Here is a 20,688-nt window from a genome sequence, read left to right as displayed (position 1 = left end):
TCACCTGCAAAGAACTTAACAGGGGTCTGTCCCACGAAATCTCCATAATGTGAGGGGATGCCCAAGTGACTTGTATAGGATCTGGGGAAGTAAACAGAAAATCTAGGATGGACAGGGAATATGTCCATATGCCATGGAACTGAAAGGAGGTTGCTTGGAGAGTTATCATGGGCACCTGCAGGAGCAGCCAGACTTCAGTGCCACTCCTGTTTCTCTTTTTAATTAGTGTTTACTAAGATGCTACTAAGATGCTTTAAAGCAAGCCGAATTGCAGAAATCTGAAGACACTTCCTATCGTTTAAGTGCACATACAGGAAGATCTATTTTAAAAAGGAAAGGTGAAAATAAAGCACAGGAGTATGTTTCGAGAAGCTGAGGTATCCTGCATGCTCTCTCAACGTTTTTAAGGGTTTATGCGAGTTTGCAGTGAAAAGGGCAGCCAGGCATAGCCAGCTTTTTCCCCAGGGCTCATCACTGCTTTCCACAGCCTCACAGCTCAGAGGCATCTCCACCACTGGGCGCAACCACTCACAAAATCAGGGAATGGCTTATCACTTGTGCACATTTGGGGATGTTTCCTGAGGGGAAACTTCATTCAGAATTTCTTTTCATCTAACCCAGTCAGATTCCCTTCAGGACTACAATCTGAAAATTTAAACATATTTTGGAAAGAGGGATTCAGACCTGAGATAACAGGAAACACCTGCTCACCTTGGCAATCGAACACTTGTCCTTCCTTAAAAATGAACTCTTTTCCTCAGCAGTGGTGGTGACCAGAACACCCATTTCTTCTATGCATCTTGCCCCCAAATTTATCCTTATGTCAAAATGACTATTTTTGTCTGTTATATAGTTATATACTTTTCTATATGTTATAGTATATATATATATACACTACATATACTAAATGTATTATAGCATGTTATATAATCATAGAATCATTTGAGTTGGAAGGGACCCTTAAAGGCCATCTGGTCCAACCCCCCTGCAATGAACAGGGCACCCACAGCTCCATCAGGTGCTCAGAGCCCCGTCCAGCCTGACCTTGGCTGTCTGCAGGGACGGGGCCTCCATCACCTCTCTGTGCCAGTGCCTCACCACTCTTAGTGTAAAAAACTTGTTCCTTACATCCAGACCTGTTGCAGTTTGTAGTTTGAAACCATTTCCCCTTGCCTTATCACAACAGTGATATATATATAGCATTATATATATTATAAAAATACATATAACAAATACACATTATTGCTCCCAACATCATACACAAATACATACAAACTGTTATAAAAATATATATAACAAATACGCATTATCACTCCCAACACCATACACAAATGTATACATACTGTTTTTCTTGTAGAGGAGAATTTCAAAGCAGTTTGACTCATAGTTGTCGAAAGTCTGTCTGACTTTTTCAATGGTCTTCTTGTCTGTCAGTTCACCATACATAAAACTGAAAGAGAAAAAAAACTTTTTTCTTTTTTTGCTAGACAAGTAAAACAACAAGCAGCCACCTCAGACTGCACAGCCACTGGAGATGCTATTCACTGTCATTTACCAAAGTTTAACTATCATTTGCTTTCATTTAAATAGTGTCGCAAGGCTGTTATGAAACCTACAATAGTAAGTAACCATCCCTGCCTTTTTTCTGTAAAGTAGATGTATTTGCTGTCATCTAACGTTTCATTAAGTGCTTTTCTGAGCATATCTTTAAGGGCATATTGTTAGAAAAAAGAGCTGATAGCTTATAAAATCATTACTGCCACAGCTTGAGGCCATGAGAATATTGCTGTGAAACTGGAGATTACTGAGCAAAACCTTTAAAACATCCCAAATTTCATTCAGTCCTCTTGAAAAGGATGCTGGAGGAAGACTAGAACCTGCTACAGGTAACGACTGTTGGCTGAACTAGTATTGATGGCTGCAGATCTTATCTTGCCAACATGCATCTGGGACAAGACATTCAGAATCCTTTATCTAAATACCAGTTACAAATTGAGGTAGGAATTACCCAGTAAGAACTAATTACTGTAATTGTCTGAAAATTCACTCAGAAAGCAAGTGTATGAGTTCTCCCACTGTAGCTATATCTGCATTACTCCTAAAGATAACCACACACACTCTCATTTTTCTTGCAGTATACCACACTTCTTTAGTATGTCACTGGAAATATGGAAAAACATTGAAATATTTTTGAAGACTCATCTCTCTCCAGACAAAGAGTAGAAAAATCTAATTTTAACTCTGCTATTTCTTGCACCTTGACCATCTTGGCACTCTTTTCCAGGTCAGACTTTCAACTGGTGCAAGTGAACCTACCCCCACTGACCTGACTTGAGAAAGCCTTTGTAAGAAAACAGCCAGGCTCTTCTTGTCATTCTCCCCTGGATTAAAAATAGGTAAAGATTGCTCTGTGCAAATTCCCAATTATAGAACTGAAGGAAAATGGAGCATGGCATAAAAGCTTTCAGACACTTGGATGAATACAATTCTCATTGATCAGATTCCCCCCCTCCATCTTCTTTGTTCAAAAACATTTTGAGCTCCGGCTGAAACCTACAACACACAGCCCTGAGAATATGAAAGGGAAAAAGAAAGGCTACCAGTGCCACTGCGGTTTAAATCCAGCTTCCCTTTTATTGATCAACACACACCTCCAGAGGTTCAATAAACATTTATTTTTACGCCTACTGTTCTGAAAGAAACAATAAAACAGCATAGTGGTTAGTGCCCTGGCAAACATTAAAATACTCAATGAAGGCTGGACTGTGAATCTTGTCTCTACTCAGCTGACCAAGGGAGGTGATAGGGCTGCTCCCACAATATGGTGCTGTCACCTTTGGGTCACAGCAGTGATGGAGATGCCTCCGTGGTGATGAATGTCAGGACATAGCTCTACTGGGGCAGGAGGCTTCGTTAACTTGCACAGTCCCCTTCAGGGAATGCAAAACACAGCTCGCTGCTCACTTTCAAATGGCCTGCCTTTCCTTCCTCAGCTCAGCCAATACCGTTTTATACATTTATACATGAGCTGGCAACAAACAAAAGTTTGAATGCTTTTCTTTTTAAATCTAACTCTTTTCAGTGCATTGATGAGGTAAAGCAGACTGCTCAAATCTGCAAGACAAAATAAGAGCTGGGATTTTTTGTTGTTTTTTTTTTAATGCTGCCTGTTTTCTTTTTTGTCATCTCAAGGCTTAAAAACATTTCTCTTAAGTCTCAAAGGAAAAAATAATGAAAATTTGCTAAAGTGCATGACTTTACATGGCTATATAATACAGAAACTCATCATCAATCAGTATTAAAATGTCAAACCACCCTCAGTGTTTCAAGTGGTGGCTGATACCAGTTAGCTTTGCCTGGTGGACAAAAAGCTGGACATGAGCCAGCAGTGTGTGCTTGCAGCCAACAGTATCCCGGGCTGCACCAACAGAGGGGCGGCACTGGTGTAGGGAGGAGATCGTCCCACTCTGTTCCACCCTCATGAGGCCCCATTTGGAGTACTGCATCCAGGCTTGGGGCCCCCAGTACAAGAGGGACGTGGAGTTGTTGGAGTGGGTCCAGAGGAGCACCACAAAGATGCGCAGAGGGCTAGAGCATCTCTGCTATGAAGAAAAGTAGCAGGGAGATGGGCTTGTTTATTCTAGAGAAGAGAAGGCTCCTGGGAGGGGAAATTTAGGGTAGATGTTAGGAAGAAATTCTTTACTCAAAGGGTGGTGAGGCTCTGGCACTGCTGTCCAGAGAGCTGTGGACACCCCATACCTGAAGTCATTCAAGGCTAGGTTGGATGGGGCCCTGGGCAGCCTCATATAGCGAGTGGCAGCCCTGTCCACAGCAGTGGGCTGGGAATTAGATGATCGTTAAGGTCCCTTCCAACCTAAACCATTCTATGAATTAAAAATTTAATCAACTTTACGCTTTAACATCAGCTCATTATTGTCATAAACATGTAGAACTCGGATCTTGCATTATTTTCATATATAAAGAGGCATTTTAAAGGCTTGTGGAAGGAAATAACTATTTTTCAGAAGGCAGTTTTTACTAGCAGGCACCAAAAGGGCCTCCAAGCCAATAACTGTGCAAGTTATATAAGATCTGTGCTTATCATAGGTTTAATTTAATCTGTCCTATTTTGTACACATGGAGGGACTCCTACTTCTTCAGTCAATCACTCCGTCTTTTTCTGCCTCATATTTTTGTTATTTATTGCTTGTCAAGTGCCTTCAGTGCAAACTGTACAAGACATAAATATAAAAACCAGCCTGCTACTGGGGATCTTACTAACTAGAAAACAAACTTATCAAAGAGAAACAAAGCCTACTAAAATACTCAGAGAAAGGAACAATCTCAGATTATTTCTCCATCTCTGCAACAGGCCATTTGCCATTTCAGGTGCCTGTCCTCCCGCCTCCCTCTGAAAGCATCTCTCCATGCAAAAAAGCCACATCTAAAAGCTTTGCATTGTGCTTCCATGTTCTTTGTCAGGATCCAGAAAAACATCACTGGAGCAGCTCCTTGTATGCAGGGCCATGTTCATGGCTGTTTGAGAGGAACTAGCCAGCTAAGAGGGCAGATCAAACATAGAAGACATATGAACCCACATCCAGCTAGCAGCTCTTTTTATCCAGAAGTGCTGGATGAAAAGACATCAATTACAAGCAACCAAGGTCTACTCAAGAGGAACAGCAAATACTATTCTACGTATCAATAGCCCCAAAACTCTGTGAGTTCAGGAACAGGCCTCATTGCCCAGGAGAAGTAGGGCAAGTCCCTGGGTCTCACTGGTGAGCTCAGTAAAGCTTCTGTGCACAGCTTTGGCATTGCAGGGGTTCTTCTCAGACAGGTAGATCAGTTAACAGAGGCGACATCCTTGCATCAAATTTAATTCACCTCAAGTCTGGCACGCTGTATCCACCATGCAAAACCCTTTTTCTTTGAGCAAGGTGGGAATTTTGCCATTAGCTCCACAGGAGCCAGGACTCTCAGACATTTTTGTCCTGCTTGCGGTGGCAGTAAATCAAAACAAGGGAGAACGGAGATGTTGAGCGAAGCCGTGCAAGTGTTTCGGTGGAAATGCAACCTGTAAACAACTGCAGCAAGCAGATCCAATTTACTCCCTCTGTACAGCTGGAAGGCAACACACAAACGGGTCTCAGGGCGAGTTTCCTCGTTGAGAACAATAGCATCCAGCTATTCCCACGCTGATGTGAGGCTCAAGGTGCAAGGAAGGGTAAGGAGAACAAAGCCTGGGGCAAAAGCGAAGTGCAAAATGGCAGGGCAGATCTACTAACCAGCCACCCAAGGGTGCCTGCTCTTCTGAAGGCTTGCCAGGAAGACTGAACTTAACTGATAAGAAGCAATTTTAAATACTGATATTATTTGTGATGTTTAATAGGGTTTTAACTGTCTAGAGCTGTTTATTCTTTCAGTGTACTCATTAAGGTATAAATTGTCATGACTATGGGCAACTGGGCATGAAACAAGTGGTTCTCCTACACGCTGGTTAATCTAGCAGCACACCTCCAGACAAGGTCTTTTGCATGGTTAATTGAATGTCAGAGGTGTAGCAATTGCAGATGCCCTCCCTTTTCCTTCCAGACCGGCAGTTCAATTTCACTTGGCACCACAACACGAGCACACAAGTTTTTCCAGCTAAAATTCTTATGCATTTTAGCACTCATTTATGTTGTATACTCTGTGCATTGGTTCCAGCTATTTTCACAATTTTGGGTGCACTGTGCTCCTAGGAAGAACACGCGCTGACCCCACCACACAACATTCAGGAAGTGTGATCTGCACCTTGCCTTTTATACAATGCTTGTGAGACTGGCACTTCTACTGAGGTATTTCAGTATGATTTTCCTGCCAACGTGCATATTGTTGCTAATTAAGAAGATGAGAGAAGAGCAAGAATCAGAGGGATTACCAGCTGGCTATGGGACTACCTGGCTGCCTGAGCTGGGTCAAAAATCATTCACAAATGTAATGCCTTTGATACACATCCACCCCGGTATCAATCAAGACTGAACATCACAACACATGAGCAGCCCCAGTGTAAAGGTACAGCATGTGACAGAAATAGAATACAGTGCATACTGCTGGACTTCTCAGGAGAAAAGCATAGGTGAAAATTGATGGGAAGGCACTATACCTTACAGGAAAGGGCAAGTAATAGAAAAAATTTTTTTTTCCTGTATCACACAATAGATAACAATTTGTATCAAGGTCTAGATTGAGACTGATTTTATTTGTGTATTTTTCTTTTGTTGGATTTTTGGCATTAACAAGCTCTAGAAACAGATCCTTTCAAAACCTGTAATAAAAGCGTGGCTTCACAACACTCTTATCCCATAACATTTGCCTTAGAACAGTAAAGCAAACATTCTGTATAAATTATTTCTTATGCATAATGCAACAATCTGGGTCCAACATAGCAAGTCAGGACTGAGAGCCTGACTTGGAAAATAACATAAGCAAAGGCTCTGGATACCTAAAACCTACAATGACATTCTACTAAGTAAACCTAAGAAGACACCACTGGTCTCAAGACCATTTTCCATTTCAGACAGCCACACAGCTCTTCATTAGAGAACAGCCCCAAAGAAATTTTCTGCAAGGGTGAGTGCTTCTGGTCAGATCATGCTGAGCCTCTCCAGCTCAGCTTTCCTCTGCAATGACTGGGATGTTATATGGAGCAGGAAATAGCACACTGAAAATATAACTCCACCAGGTCAGACTCAGACACAAAAGAAGTACTGGCCACGTTTTTGGTGTAGAGAAGTCTCTCCAAAATCCAGAGATGGATATGTAGAATGAAGATAAAAGACAAAACCATATATCTTTCCTACCAGATCTATTTTCCACGATAATTCCTCCTTGCATTTGCACCCATATAATTCACTTGAATATAGCCAGAACAGGATGCTTACCAAACAGAGCCCATCACATTCATAAAAGGCACTCTGATGAATTAAACCTTTTGGCCCCCTCAGAGGCACAGGAGAATTATTAACAGAGAAGTATTGCTAAACCTATTCCCAACATTTTCGTAAAATCCCATTTTGTGTGTGTAATAACTTAAACATGCACAGACTAAAGCACTGGCTCACAGAGAAACAGACCCAGCTTAAGAGAGCAAAGTAAGTGTAAGCATATTTGGGATAGCTGCGATAACACTGTTTCTTTCAGCCTCATCACGTAATCGACTTGGTTGCTGCCACGTGAATGAATATTTCGTGTCAGCAACACGTGCCCATCTCTCCTCCACTGGCCATCAGAGGACACCTGGCTGCACAGAGCAACTTGGGACCCCCAAGGCTTTTCCTCTTCCCCGAAGACAAGAGCAACGACCACACATCAGCATTTCACCCCTGCAGATATGCAGCCCACTGTTCCCAGGGCCCTAGAGCTGGTAATTCCCTGAATGACCAAGGGAAAACCTACACAAACTGGTATCTCAGTCATTCCTTTCTGCCTCCACCACTCCTGGTTATTTTGCTCACCCACCCACACACACATTAGACATTTAGTCTTTCCCCATAGCATTTCCTTTTAAAGGATGCAGCAGAGCAGGCGCAGATGCACATCCAACCATAAATCACAGCTGTCCGCTCCTGAAAGACCACCAACAAAGGGGGGGGGGGGGAAGCCATAAAGCTGCAATGCTCAGAGTAAATACATCATCAGCCTAATCGCCCTCTTGGGAGTAAAGATGCCATTTGCACATCACTGTGCTCTCTGAGTGTGTGTATAACAGGAACCAATATGGGCTACAGAGTAGCACACTGCAGACCTTCCAGAATGAGAATTTACGAAGATCTATTAAAAACGCCTTTGCAATATATCACTTGAATATCCTACTTTCTTTACTGGATCATTAGAACACATTCATACTGACACTAACGAGGACAGATTTCAAAGGAGAGAAGAATGACTTCTAAACCCTCAAAATATTCACCCCAGCTTTGGGAACACTCTAGCTGATCTTCAATTCACTGCTAAAATTTGTTAAAAATTTTTCCATTTAACAGTCTTTACTGCCGCAATGCTCGTTGCCTTTATACAATTACTAGAGGATGACAGGAATTTCAAAACCAGGCAGATTTGTCTTGAATTCCATAATGGCTCAAGTGAAATACACTGAATTTGTAGATAATCTAAATAAAAAATTAAAAATAAATAAAAATAGAACACTGGAATTTAGCTTTCTTTCGATTTAGGATTAAGTCTTCCAGGACTCTGAAAACTGCCCCATTTCTAGCAAAGAACTGAAGTATTTGAGTAGTTTGTTAATCCTAGTAAAACTGGTCATTGATATTACTGGGTGCCGGTCAACAAGGTGCTCAACTGAATGCACATGGTTAAGTGCTTTTTAAGTCCTGGGTTTCATTCATTTAAAGCCTCTCTTAGTATATTCATTTCTACAAAACAACTCTCTTATCAATCCTTTTCCAAAACCTATTTTTTTCTTCCTAGATTCTAATTATATAAGTGCATCAAGTAGCAATGAACAACCTACCTGCAAGTGCTACTTTTCTGCATGACGTCAGCGCGATGATATCCAGAGAGTTTACAAAAACCGTCATTACTATAAACTACAGGCCAGTCCACAATCTGGGCATTTCCCAACAAAAAACTGGATTCTAAAAGAAGAAAGAGAAGAAAAAGAAAGAGCTGTCATCAGTGGCAAAGCACATATTAATCCTCCATGTTACATAGCAGATGCAGATTGTTATTCACGGTAGAAACCTCCATTGGGAAATTTCAGAGAGAACTGAAATCAAAGCGGGCATCAGAAGGTAAACCGTGATGAAACAGGACAGCTTTGAGTAAAATAAATAGCTTCAGTAAAATAAAACACTGATACAAGCACCCACTCTAACGATTTAGAAAGGATTCATTTATTCATAAAATCTGGACAAGGTATCATGTATGATTTTCATTTTATGTGCATACGTCTTGAAATTACCCTTGAACTAATTTGAAACTTGACCTTACTGAACCACACATGTTCCAAGACCAATGATGACACTATTGCCTAAGGTAAGTAAACTCCTCCTTCTTCAATAAGCATTGAAATAACACAAAACACATCAAATTTCAGTTACAGTCTACACCAAACAGCAAAAATGTAAGCTTGGTTCATCCTAGTTGCATGCACCAATTGCCATCAATACACAAATATGAGCAAGGGGTATTTTTAGGAGGCTGAACTCAGGTTTAAATACTGCTTCAATCATCTGTTTTTTCAGTCATTGCCTACAATTCATACGCACAGACTGGCACCAACACATTACAAGTTAGTCCTAAAATAGTTGTATTCACTAGTTTGGAAGTATTCTTCCATCTCCGCTTTTAGAAAAGCATTTCTAAGGAAGGAAATACTCATCTTGCTTAAACACGTTGTGGGATTTTATCTTCATCAACATTGTAACGTTGTTTCAAAAATAATATTCTCACTTGGTATATCACTTAGTAGAGGTTCTCAAGCTGTAGTCTGTGATGATCTTCAAAGCTTTGCTTATTTTTACTCGTAATTTTCAGTTGCAATGTGACGGTTGCTGTGGAACTAACTGTTAACATTGGCCCATTTGTCTATGCTAAAAAGCCATTACAACGTAACTATTAAAATCGCTGCTGTATAGAAATGATAGTAGAGGTTCCTTTCGGCAGTTTTCCAGGGGAAAAAAATTAAAGGGAATTTTTTACAAATTCTTCTTTTAATAGCCAAAGAATGGTTATGCCAATTACTTTTATAGAGATACACTCAGGTGCACACATTAATTTACACATAAATATGACACTAGGTTTCTGCAAGCTATATGCTCCCTTTCCAGCATACTTCTAACTGTGACTGCAGCATATGTTATTCAAGCATTATTCTTTTGAACAAGGAAAGCATATTCAAAAAAATTTGTCATTTCTTTTTTTATTTATAAAAATTAATTTAAAAATATTTGGAAAATAATTGTCTAAAGATTAGTAGATTTTCTAGAGAAAATCCAATTGAAAAATATTGTAAAGCCAACCAACATGAGAAATATAAGATTAGATTGTGAAATCTCACACTCCTAAGCTCAAAAGCTTAAAGAATTTAATTAAATACATCACAAATAGTCTTAAACCTGAATGCCAACTTTAAAAATCTGTTTTTCTGCCAAAGGGGAGATGCAATTGCTACTGCCAGCAGTAGACACTCAGTACACAGCATCTGCTAGAAACAACTAATATCAGTCCTCTAGCGAAAGCAAGGTTTGATTTGCAAAGAGATTTCTTTATTGGGTTATCTTTCACCATGTTTTTGCTCTTGTATCCAGATACAATGAGCACAGCCTGGGCAATTACAGGCAGCAGATATTCAGACTTTTTCAAGGATGTGTGCACATCTGGGTGCTCCCCAGAGAACCACAGTCCATAGGCCAATAACCCTGTTTTGAAACCATCCTGACAATGTGATATCTTGGTTGCGTATCCCCATCACACAACCCTGTGCTTCAGGACACAGAACACACTGCAGAAGATACGTGTTGTAGCCACGGTATTCAGTGGACATCTATGGATTTTCTACTTCCTACACATGTATATAATATATGGACTGGTAACTCAATCAAATACTAGATGCATATTTTCCTTTGTCCTCGTGAATATTCCATTACATGACTTTTTTTTTTTTAAACCTTGCCTTCTATAGCAAAGAATGCTTATTCATCCATGCTCAGCATGTGAATACGTATGTGTGCATCCTGTTCCAATCTGACAAAAATCTTGAGTCAATGTTCGCATCTTGTTAAAGACCAACGAACCTAACTGCAGGCACAAAGCTATAGGAATCCATGTTTCATTAATGCCTCTGTTCAGTGACACAGCTTGATAAAATTAAAGGAAGAACAAGTCAATGTCTGACCCCGGGGTTTTATTGCATGCCCAAGTCTCAGAATCTGTAAGATTCCATGCGTACCCTACATTTTATTGGTAGTCATGTCACTTTCCCCAGCACACATACTAATTTTCGATTTCTAAAATTTCTCCAGATCAAAACTCTAGACAGATTTATGTCAGTCTCTGCTCAGAAATCTCAGCTGTGACTCCCTGCAAAACTTCTAATATGACTCTGTTTTAGAGTGTAATTTTGGTGAACAACAGTGGAGAATACCACTTTACAGTTTCTATGAGTTTTGGGTAGTTCGAGGAGAGACTGCTTTGCACCACATCATAATCACTAACCACTTGTGGAAGACCGTTTCTGCAGTCGCTTCCTCTAGAGTTGGGTCCTAATAGCCAGTCCTGGACTAAAACGATCTTCACGTTCAACTTCCATACTTCTATCAACCACTTATATGGTTTCCTTGCTAAAAAAGGTCCATTACAGTTGCACGTGGGATTAAGATTTCCATTAACTTGACTATGGCAAATTCCAGTCTGTCCGATCTCCACCTGGCTGCTTGAACTGGTCTAAGAGACAAGGCCTAGGAAAACTTCATTTCTTCTCCAGTCCAGTTACTGCAGAGCAGCACCAAGGATAAGCCCAAGGACCCTCCAAACACAACCATGTGTGTGTTCCTCAAGGCCCTATTTGCCAGCAGCTCCAACACAAGGAGCCCTCTGCCAAGGGCACCCTGACATGCCCCTGTGCCCTGTGGTGGTGACAACACAGCCAAGTCCCATAGAGGCCTGCAATGTAAGGCCCAGGCTCAGAGACTAGCACTGGGACATCCTGTTGGACTCAAGATATACTCAAGAGCTATAATTTGCAAGCTAGATGTTCTTTAAGATGATTCTGGAGGTATTCACAAGGATAAGTCTGTCTTTGCCCTCCACACTGAGCAGCACTTAGTCTCACAAGCATTTTATGGTGAGGCTGGCAAAAAGTTCTCCCTGGGTAAGTGGCATTGCTGAAGCAGGCAGTAAATCTGGCAGAACAGTGGTCTGATTCCACGTGTGAAACTCTGTGCACCTGTAAGCTGAATTATCACATGGTGATGTATTGCACTCTGAAAAGATTAACATGCAGCTAACTTCAAAACCTCCATAATAACGATTAGCCTAACGATTAACATTCATTCTTGCTTGGATTTCTCTGATGTGCTGAAAATACATTTCCGCTTTCCATTTCCTTCGAGCCAGAAGTCAATTTTTATTATTTCTAAGCTTGTCTTGATGTCATTCCCTTAAACTATCATTTTCTCCACCCCATCCCACTTTCTGATATATTGCAACACAAACCTTTAAGTTGTAGGTTTGTTCAACTAGACGTGTCTGAACAGCGGTGCCTGTAAGAGCAGGGAAGCAGGGCTCAGGCAGCAGACGTGCCCTTCTTGGAGCTGCTAGCTTCCTCTTAGGATGTCAGCAGGCTCTTTATTAGCCAATATAACTCTTCCATTTACAAAGTTAATATAGTGGCAAGGAATTTGGATATTAAGGGCACAGAGTAGACATTCAGATTTGGAAAACACAGTTGAGGTAAGCAATTGTTAAAGGTACTGTATTTACCCTTCCTGTACTTCTACTTTGCAAAAAGGCTCTGTTGTATAAAGAACCTATGCTATACAGCAGCAAGCCTTTAATCCTGCCCTATCTTGCCGCAGCTAATACTTAACCCAGCACTGAGGCTCATTTTGTTGTTTAAAGAAAAAAAAAAATGACCACACTATGTAAGCAATTTTTTTAACCACCAAAATGCCCAAAGCAGTGTAAAATTCATGTTATGTAATCAAAGGAGAGCAAGAACAGCTAAATCATCGCAGGAGATATGTTTAGCCAAGTGAGAAACACTGTCTCTGATCATCTTTCCTCAAGAATGCTTGGGAATCGCTTGTTAACAAAATTGCTCAAATCACCATTTCAAAATTCCATCCCTTCCCAAGAAAATATGCAACTAACCATTTTTTAAAAAGTCATCATTGAAAAGATGCTGGAAAAAAAAACAGTAGCAGAACATAAATAATGATATCAATAAAAAGAAGCAGTGTTTCCATCATGGAATAAATTCCTAACTTGAGCAATTTCACACTGAGCGTTCCGAATTCCTGTCCTTCCTACATGGAGCAAGTGCAGCACAGAGTGGGCAGGCTCTGTGCAATGCCTGGAATTTGCCTTTTTTGCTCATGCTGTCTTTTAAAAGCACCAAACCACTTAAAGTTCTGTTGACTGGCTCTGCTTATAACCACACAGGGTCAGCATACTGCTGCAATCTGGTTTAGATCACCCTGGAAAACTTGTGGGGATCCTGGTAGCTGTGCTGGGGAGGGTTGTCCTATTAAACACCGGGTTTTTATTTTCTTTTAGCTCTTCTAAACAAGTCATGGCCCGGATTGTATATATTTCTGTTGATGTTTGAATACAGTGAATCCAATCCCATGCTCAATGCATCCCTGTAGAATACAGCAGAAAATACAGGGCAGACCTGCATGCGCCCAGCCCTCCGAAATCACAGAATCATAGAACTGTGGGATTGGAAGGGACCTCTGGAGATCCCCCAGCCCAACCCCCTGCTAAAGCAGATCCCGACAGTAGGTCACACAGGAAAGTGTCCAAGCAGGTCTTGAATATCTCCAGAGAAGGGGACTACACCACCACTCTGAGCAGCCTAAAATCAGCCTGGGCTGGCACAACACTGCTCCAACTTTGGGGTCAGCTGCAGACAAACCACTTGAAGCAGCCAACCTGCACGAGTGCTCCTGGCAGCAGAACCACACCGCTGTTTTCTAACAAAGCTGTTATTTCCCTGTTGTCTTTAAAGCATGCAAAACATCAGTGTCATCCAATTTATCCAGCACATTAAGTGCTCCCTGAGAAATAATCTCTTGAAGGACAAACTCTTTACGTCACCTCTCTGTACCACTGTTGGTTTTATTTAATACTCATATTATGAAAAGGTATGGAGGACTAAACCCAGAGCAAGATGCTACCATGCTGACAAAGCTAAAAGGTCTAATTCCTTCCCCAAATTGGTGCTCCTCTCATAAACGTAATCCAACACTGGCTGAGATATTAAATCCACGTGTAAGTCAGTCAGTCTGCAACACAGCAGCTTTCAGCAATTCAGCAAACAACCTAAAGGATTAGAATCTGTCTGGAATTTACCTTCCAAAAAGTTTAAAAACTAAGTTTAATCATCCTGAATGTGAAATCCCACAAGTATCACAGTCCTCCTCCTTTACTGCAGCACAACTTCGCTGACCTCAGGAAAAGCTGGTTAGACTAATCCTCGCCTATGCTAGTTATCTTCTGAATGCCACCACCAAATCTGTTCCCTGTTACAATAATGCTGAGCGCAAGATAGATGCTGTGAGGCTAAATTTAAGCTGGAGCACACAGAATGCACATGGGTGTCCTCGGGGAGTAACCAAAAACCACATCTCTAGCTATATACAAATGCGCACGCTTGCTTCGCATTCCCAGATGAGAAAAACCACAGCAACGGCAGCTGCACATCTTGCAAACACTCAGCCTGTAGCTAGCCATGGCTGTAATTTCACAGCGCGTGGCTGAATGTCCAAAAACCACTTTTGACACAGAACTGTGCACCACACCTTGTGCAGCTGTCCACACGTGGCTGATGCAGAGCACCTCAGCATCTCCTGGAGCACAGCATTCAGATGAGAAGTCCTCAGTACAGGAGAGACACGGACCTGTTGGAGCACTTCCAGAGGAAGGCCACAAAAATGGTCCCAGGGATGGAACACCTCCCTTCGAGGACAGGCTGAGAGAGCTGGGGTTGTGCAGCCTGGAGAAGAGAAGGCTTCAGGGAGACCTGAGAGTGGCCTATCAGTATCTGAAGGGGGGCTGTTAGAAAGAAGGGGACAGACTCTTTAGCCGGGTCTGTTGTGATGGGAGAAATGGTCTCAAATGAAAAGAGGGGGGATTTAGACTGGATATAAAGAAGTTTTTTTATGATAAGGGTGGTGAGGCACAGGCACAGGTTGTCCAGAGAGGTGGTGATGCCCCATCTCTGCAGACACCCAAGGTCAGGTGGACAGGGCTCTGAGCACCTGATGGAGCTGTGGGTGTCCGTGTTCATTGCAGGGAGATTGGACTCGATGGCTTTTAAGGGTCCCTTCCAACTGAAACGATTCTATGACGATTCCATGATCTCAGCCCCAGCCCCGCTCTGGGTGCTGCTCCAGGCACGTCCTGCACAGGGCCACTACCAGCACCGAACTCGGTGCAGAACTGGGCCCCACCACCTGGGTTAGACAGTGAGCAATGCGGCCAGGCACTGAACGTGCTGATTAAACTAAGTTTTTAGACTGACTCTTTTCTGAAAAGCAGGTTATCAGGAAGCTAAGTCCAAAATCTTCTTTCTTTACTTAATTTTACCACACCACAAAACCCTGTTTTCTTAGCTCACCAGGAGAATAACTCAAAACCCAGGCTAACCATCGACCAGCACCTCCGTTAAAGAGGCTAATTAAATGCATTTCCACAGCTCGCTTAACTTCCTGACATTATTCTTTGGCTGCATACTCCTTCCCACGGCAGTCACTGAGGTTTGCTCGAGAAACCGGTGATTTCTTTTTGCTCTCTTCTCTCGTTTCAGTACTGGCTGGAAGCGGCACAGCGCTCGCACTGACCTCTGCTGGCAGCGCCCGGCAGCGCCCAGATCCCATAGGAAAACGACGTTCCACTCCATCCCGCTCCCAGAGATGTGCAGGAAGAAGCACTAAAAAGAGAACACTCCTATTTTACAAGGCTTCCACTCAGAGAGCCGGTTATTCCCTTGGATAACGATACAGCATTATTCGAGTGCATAAATTAATGCGATGGTATAGAGCTGGTGTAATTAAAAATAAGAAAACACAGAAAAATCAAGATTTAAACCACTTAAAGTGAGGCCAGTTTCAGCAGACATCAGATACGCCTTATGTTTCAGGATGTGGAACGAGAAAGAACAGGCTCCAGTTGTGCCAGAGGATGTCCAGGTTGGATATAAGGAAGAATTTTTTCTCAGAAAGAGTGGTGATGCACTGACACAGGATGCCCTGGAAGCTGGAGGAGTCACCGTCCCTGGAGGTGTTAAAGGAGAGCGGAGATGTAATACTTTGGGACACAGCTCAGTAGGCAATATTGGTGGTAGGTGGATGGCTGGACTAGGTGATCTTAGAGGGCTTTTCCAACCATAATGATTCTATGAAAGTAGGGCCCTTGCAATTGAAAACTACTCTCAAATGTCATCTAGTAATGCTGCTTCGTGTAAAAACTCACTTTGCATTGATTTCTGTATCAGCAGGCCACCTGCAGCCAAAGAAATCACAAACGCAGCCCTGTGCCAAAGAAAACCCCAACGATATAAACTCGTGGTCATCCCTTCAGTGACTTCCCCGCAGCCAATGGAACTGGAGGGTAGAAATTTCTGCCCCATGGTTTACAGCATCGTTACAGTGCTCAAAGCCAGGGTGGGTGGAGCCCTTAGCAGCCTCATCCAGTGGTCAGCAACCCTGCCCACAGCAGGGAGTTGGAGCTCGATGACCTTGAAGGTCCCTTCCAACACAAGACACTCTGTAAGTGCTGAGGGCCAGGGTTTTTATTGCAGAAGACCCCTAATAACAGACATCTGTAAATCTGAAGTAATTTGCATCGAAGACCTTTCTCTCTGCACCAAGTGAAATTTGACTTGGATCAGATGAAAACGCAGCTTGTATTTAATCTGGAAGAGAGCCCATGTGTATCGTGTCCAGTGAGAACAGCGCTATGTCACCATGCCTGTAAGAATTCAGGGATGCTGCACAGACTCGTGGGAAGGATGGGAGAGACAGCAGACACTTATTTTACCATTAGTACTGGTCAAATAAGAACGAAAATGTGTCTTAGCACTACAGGTGGGATGCTCACTTCCCTCCTCTTCCTGGATCACAAAATTAATGGGCTGGGTTGGAAGGGACCTTGAAGCCCACCCAATTCCAACCTCCTGCCATGGGCTGGTTGGCCTCCACCAGATCAGGTTGCCCCCTCCAACCTGCATCCCAACACAGTCACCCACGATCAGGCTGATCCCTTACTCATAAAACTGACAGGCACCCAACGAGGTGCAAAGCTCATTCTGAGGGAGCTGATGTGCAGGAACATGTTTCTAGGTTGTGAGAGGCTGGGAACTGAATGCTAGCTGCATCAAAGCTTATGAAGTTCCTTATAGAGCCATGAGTTCAGCCCAAGAGTCAAAACACATTTGTGAAAGATCTGAAATACTCCTTTTTCCAAGAGTTATTGCAGTAGAAACAATAAGGAATAATGATGGCTGTTTTCATATTTGCCTTTCACTAGATTGTTCTTGCTTTTATTACATGTGGACACAAAGCCCCAAAGTTCACCTTTTTCCAAACTCAACTCCTACTACAGAAAGAAATTACACCATTAACACAGCACAGACATATGCAAAAACTCAATGCTTTTGCTGCTACAAGATGTGTCTGTCTTGTCCATCTGTCTTCACCTTCCACACCTCTCTGCCCATGACATCTGCTGGATTTCTGGGATGAGTGCACAAAGCCCAGCCCTGCTCCATGGATATGCCCAAATCTGCACCCATGCTGCTGAGCCGAGGTCAGCACAAGCACCAACAAAAACAGTAATAACAGGCATGGACTGCTGAGAACATCTTAAGAACGAACCCTGCCCTAAGGAAGGCTGTTATTAAAAGCCCAAAACACCAATGGCAGGAGCAAGCAGTCACCTTAATGTGATTCCCACAAAACGCATTTTCTTTCAGCTTAGCAGAACACCCGGTGTTCTCCAGACCCAGGGCACAGCCAAAGCTGCTGCAAGATACCATCAATTCTTGGGAGCCTCAGATAAGAGCTTTACTTCGTGCATTTTTACTGTGCTAAAAAAAAAAAAGAAATTAAAACACACTTGCACAGAGCACACTGATTACCCTGAAGATAGCTCTGTGTGCACTGGGGCTGTGTCCCTCTGTACGGCCATGCTCAACCCATCTCCTTCTTCAGGGCTCTTTCTGTCAGATGCTGTGCCCACCACCAACACACAGGGAATGCTCCTCTTCCAGTTTTAACCTCATTTGCAGCCAAATGCTGTTGGTTCACAACATTCCTAAAAAGCAAATCCCCAAGCAATGCTGCAAATCAAATACAAGGCTGCTTTTAGCACCAGGCTGCCCACCACGCTCAGTTCCTGCTAGGTCCATTCTGGCGTTCCACGCTTTAAAACTGCTGCAGTTTTGTCTATAAATGCTTTCTTGTTTGGATCCATCTCTGCCAATTCTGAATTATTTGTCTGCACCTGTGTTTCATTTTGAAATCCACCGGTTCCCTTTCAGACCTGATGAAGAGCCTATCTGCCAAAATACCTCATTTTTCCAGCTGTATCCGTTGGCCTAAAAGAAGATATAATCTCTATCTACAAACCTTCCCCTGGTTGTTGAGAAAAGATTTACGGTCAAGTGCGATGGGATTGTGTAAGTACGAGCAATCTCAAAAGAGAGTGTTCTTTAACCAGGAACAACGATGGGAAAGCTTTTTTTGAGGATGCTCAAGATGTGTTTTAAAAAATCAGTCTTTCCTTTCTCCTCTTCCTCAACTTGACATTGAAAAACCCCTTCAGAGCTGGTGAATCCAAGCATAAAAGCAAAAGCCTGGGCATGGTCAGCAGCCCAAATCCGTGCCCTCAACCAAGCATCGGCAGGAGATACTTGAACCAGATTTGCTCTACTGGACACCATTAAGTTCGGATTAAACAGAGCTGAATCCAATGAAAATTACTATTTCTATAAAGGACAAATAAGGCTGTGACCTGGATGACAAAAATAAGAACTAAATCATGTTTCAGTGCACAACGCTGACCGCTAACATGAGTTAAAAACAGATTCCCTATCCACTTTTTGCTCTGATGTCCAACGGGACAGATTTGCCTCCGTAACATCATGCTTCAGCAGAGAAAAAGCAGAATGGAGACCAGATCAGCATGATTTCTGCTCCCAAATTAGGCCAGGCTAAAACCTGGGGGGAGGAATAGGTGTTTTTTAAAGTATAACATTCCAAAGCTTTCTGAGTTTTCCTGGTTTTTTTTTTGATATCTCAGAGCTTTCCTGAGCCCTCATCAGGGAGGACATGTGACTTAATAAGAGCACGACTCAGAAGCACGGTGCTCCCAAGCCCTGTCCCCAGCTGTGCCCCCGGCTTCCCACACACCTCTGGGACAACAACTGTGGTGTCTGAGCCACAAATTCACGAACACATCGGGAACGCCTCTGTGCGTCCTCTTCCATGAGGAGCTGTGGAGTGTAATTAAGCTCCACTTGGCACTTTGAAATTATCAGAGGGAAAGCACTATATAAAAACCCTATTAATTAAGCTTGTATTTAATATTCTGGTAAATAATGCACTATTGCAGGAAATTAGCCTCCACTGATGTGCAGCTAGAGAGCTTGACAGCCAGCTGCTGACCAAAGAGCTGATGGAGGCAGCAGGAGAGGGTGGAAAATCCCCCCCAGAAAGGCTGTCATTTTAACATGCAATGTCTTAAAACAAATTCTAGGTCCTCGATCCACTCCTTCTATGGAAATCAATGAATCACTAATTCATTCTTTGCCATCAAAACCAACTCAATCCAGCACACCAGGCTACGTTAGTAGGAATGTGAGATAAATCCAGAGTTGTGCAATGGGAAGGTGGAAGGAAACGCTTCTCAGCAGGACTTCATATCATATTAGTGACTCCATTAATAATATATATAGGAACTTTTTTCAACATCCCGTTCTGCCCACTTCTCCCACTCCCATGCATGGTTTGCTCTAAGCTCGGGCTCTCCAAAAAGAAACCTTTCAGCAGATGCAAAGTTGAGGTCTTTTAGCAAACGACATTAATGCAAGCACTTATGTTTCAGCAGTACCAGTGCAAAAACCAGGTTAGAGAAGGAATGGAAGCAGCACAAGACTTGGTCAAAGCAGCATCCACACCAACACACAGAACACTAAGGTCAAAAAAGACCACTAAGATCCACCAACCTAACCATCAACCCAACTCTGGGAGATGGTCCACAGCCACCGTGTAACTTTACTGGAGCTGTGCACAGCGCTCTTTGCCACTGCTTTGCAATTTGCCGAAAGGGTGAAATAAACTCCGGCAGCAGGGAATCATTCCTGCAGCTCTGAACCAGTGCCGTGGGCATTCGCCGGGCAGAGGAGCAGCTGCCGGCATTTCTTCACCTATTTGTATGAGATGACCATCCCCAAATGGCAGTCACTCTCTCACCTCAGTACCTTTGCCACGCACTTTAAAGTGTCACAAAGACTTTGAAAACGGTCGCAAGGCCAATTCTTAAGAGAACGAAAGAAGAAAGAGGAGGAAAAAACGACCCGAAGGAGTGGAGGGAATGTCAGAAATGTGAACGACGACTCCTTATATTCAGAAAGGGCTTAGCAAACCCGCTCCGAACCCGCTGCGTGGAGATGCTGGAGGTGAGGGGAGACGGGGCAGGAGCGCGGGCGGAGCCGTTCCTTGAAGGCGCCACTCTGGCACGGACCCACGAGCGGGTCAGCGGCTCGGCGCCCCGGGCACGGACCGACGGATGGGTGGACGGAAGGATGGAAGGACGGATGGATAGACGGACGGACGGAGGGAATTTCTCACCGCTGGAGCGCCGGACGATGTTCTCCAGGAAGGTGTTCTGCGGTGCCACCAGCCCTCTCTTGCCCCCCGGCATCCTGCAGCGCCGGGCTCGGGGGCCGGGGGTGCGCGG

General features: G+C 43.1%; 1 protein-coding gene across 2 annotated transcripts in view; it reads right to left on the bottom strand.

Moving 5' to 3' along the window:
* KCNH5 (potassium voltage-gated channel subfamily H member 5) overlaps positions 1-20,679 on the bottom strand; it is a 158,103-nt gene extending 137,424 nt beyond the window's left edge. For both annotated transcript variants that reach the window (XM_021403118.1, XM_021403119.1), the window contains exons 1-3: positions 20,580-20,679; positions 8,516-8,639; positions 1,344-1,450 (exon numbers count right to left, since the gene is read on the bottom strand). In XM_021403118.1, coding sequence (XP_021258793.1) covers positions 1,344-1,450; positions 8,516-8,639; positions 20,580-20,652 — 304 coding nt within the window. In that variant the 5' untranslated portion in view covers positions 20,653-20,679. The remainder of the gene's footprint in view (positions 1-1,343; positions 1,451-8,515; positions 8,640-20,579) is intronic.

This window comes from Numida meleagris, chromosome 6 (genome assembly GCF_002078875.1).
Source record: "Numida meleagris isolate 19003 breed g44 Domestic line chromosome 6, NumMel1.0, whole genome shotgun sequence".
Taxonomy (NCBI): Eukaryota; Metazoa; Chordata; class Aves; order Galliformes; family Numididae; genus Numida; species Numida meleagris.
The sequence above is the reverse complement of the archived record's forward strand: the minus strand, read 5'-3'. Positions and strand labels throughout refer to the sequence as shown.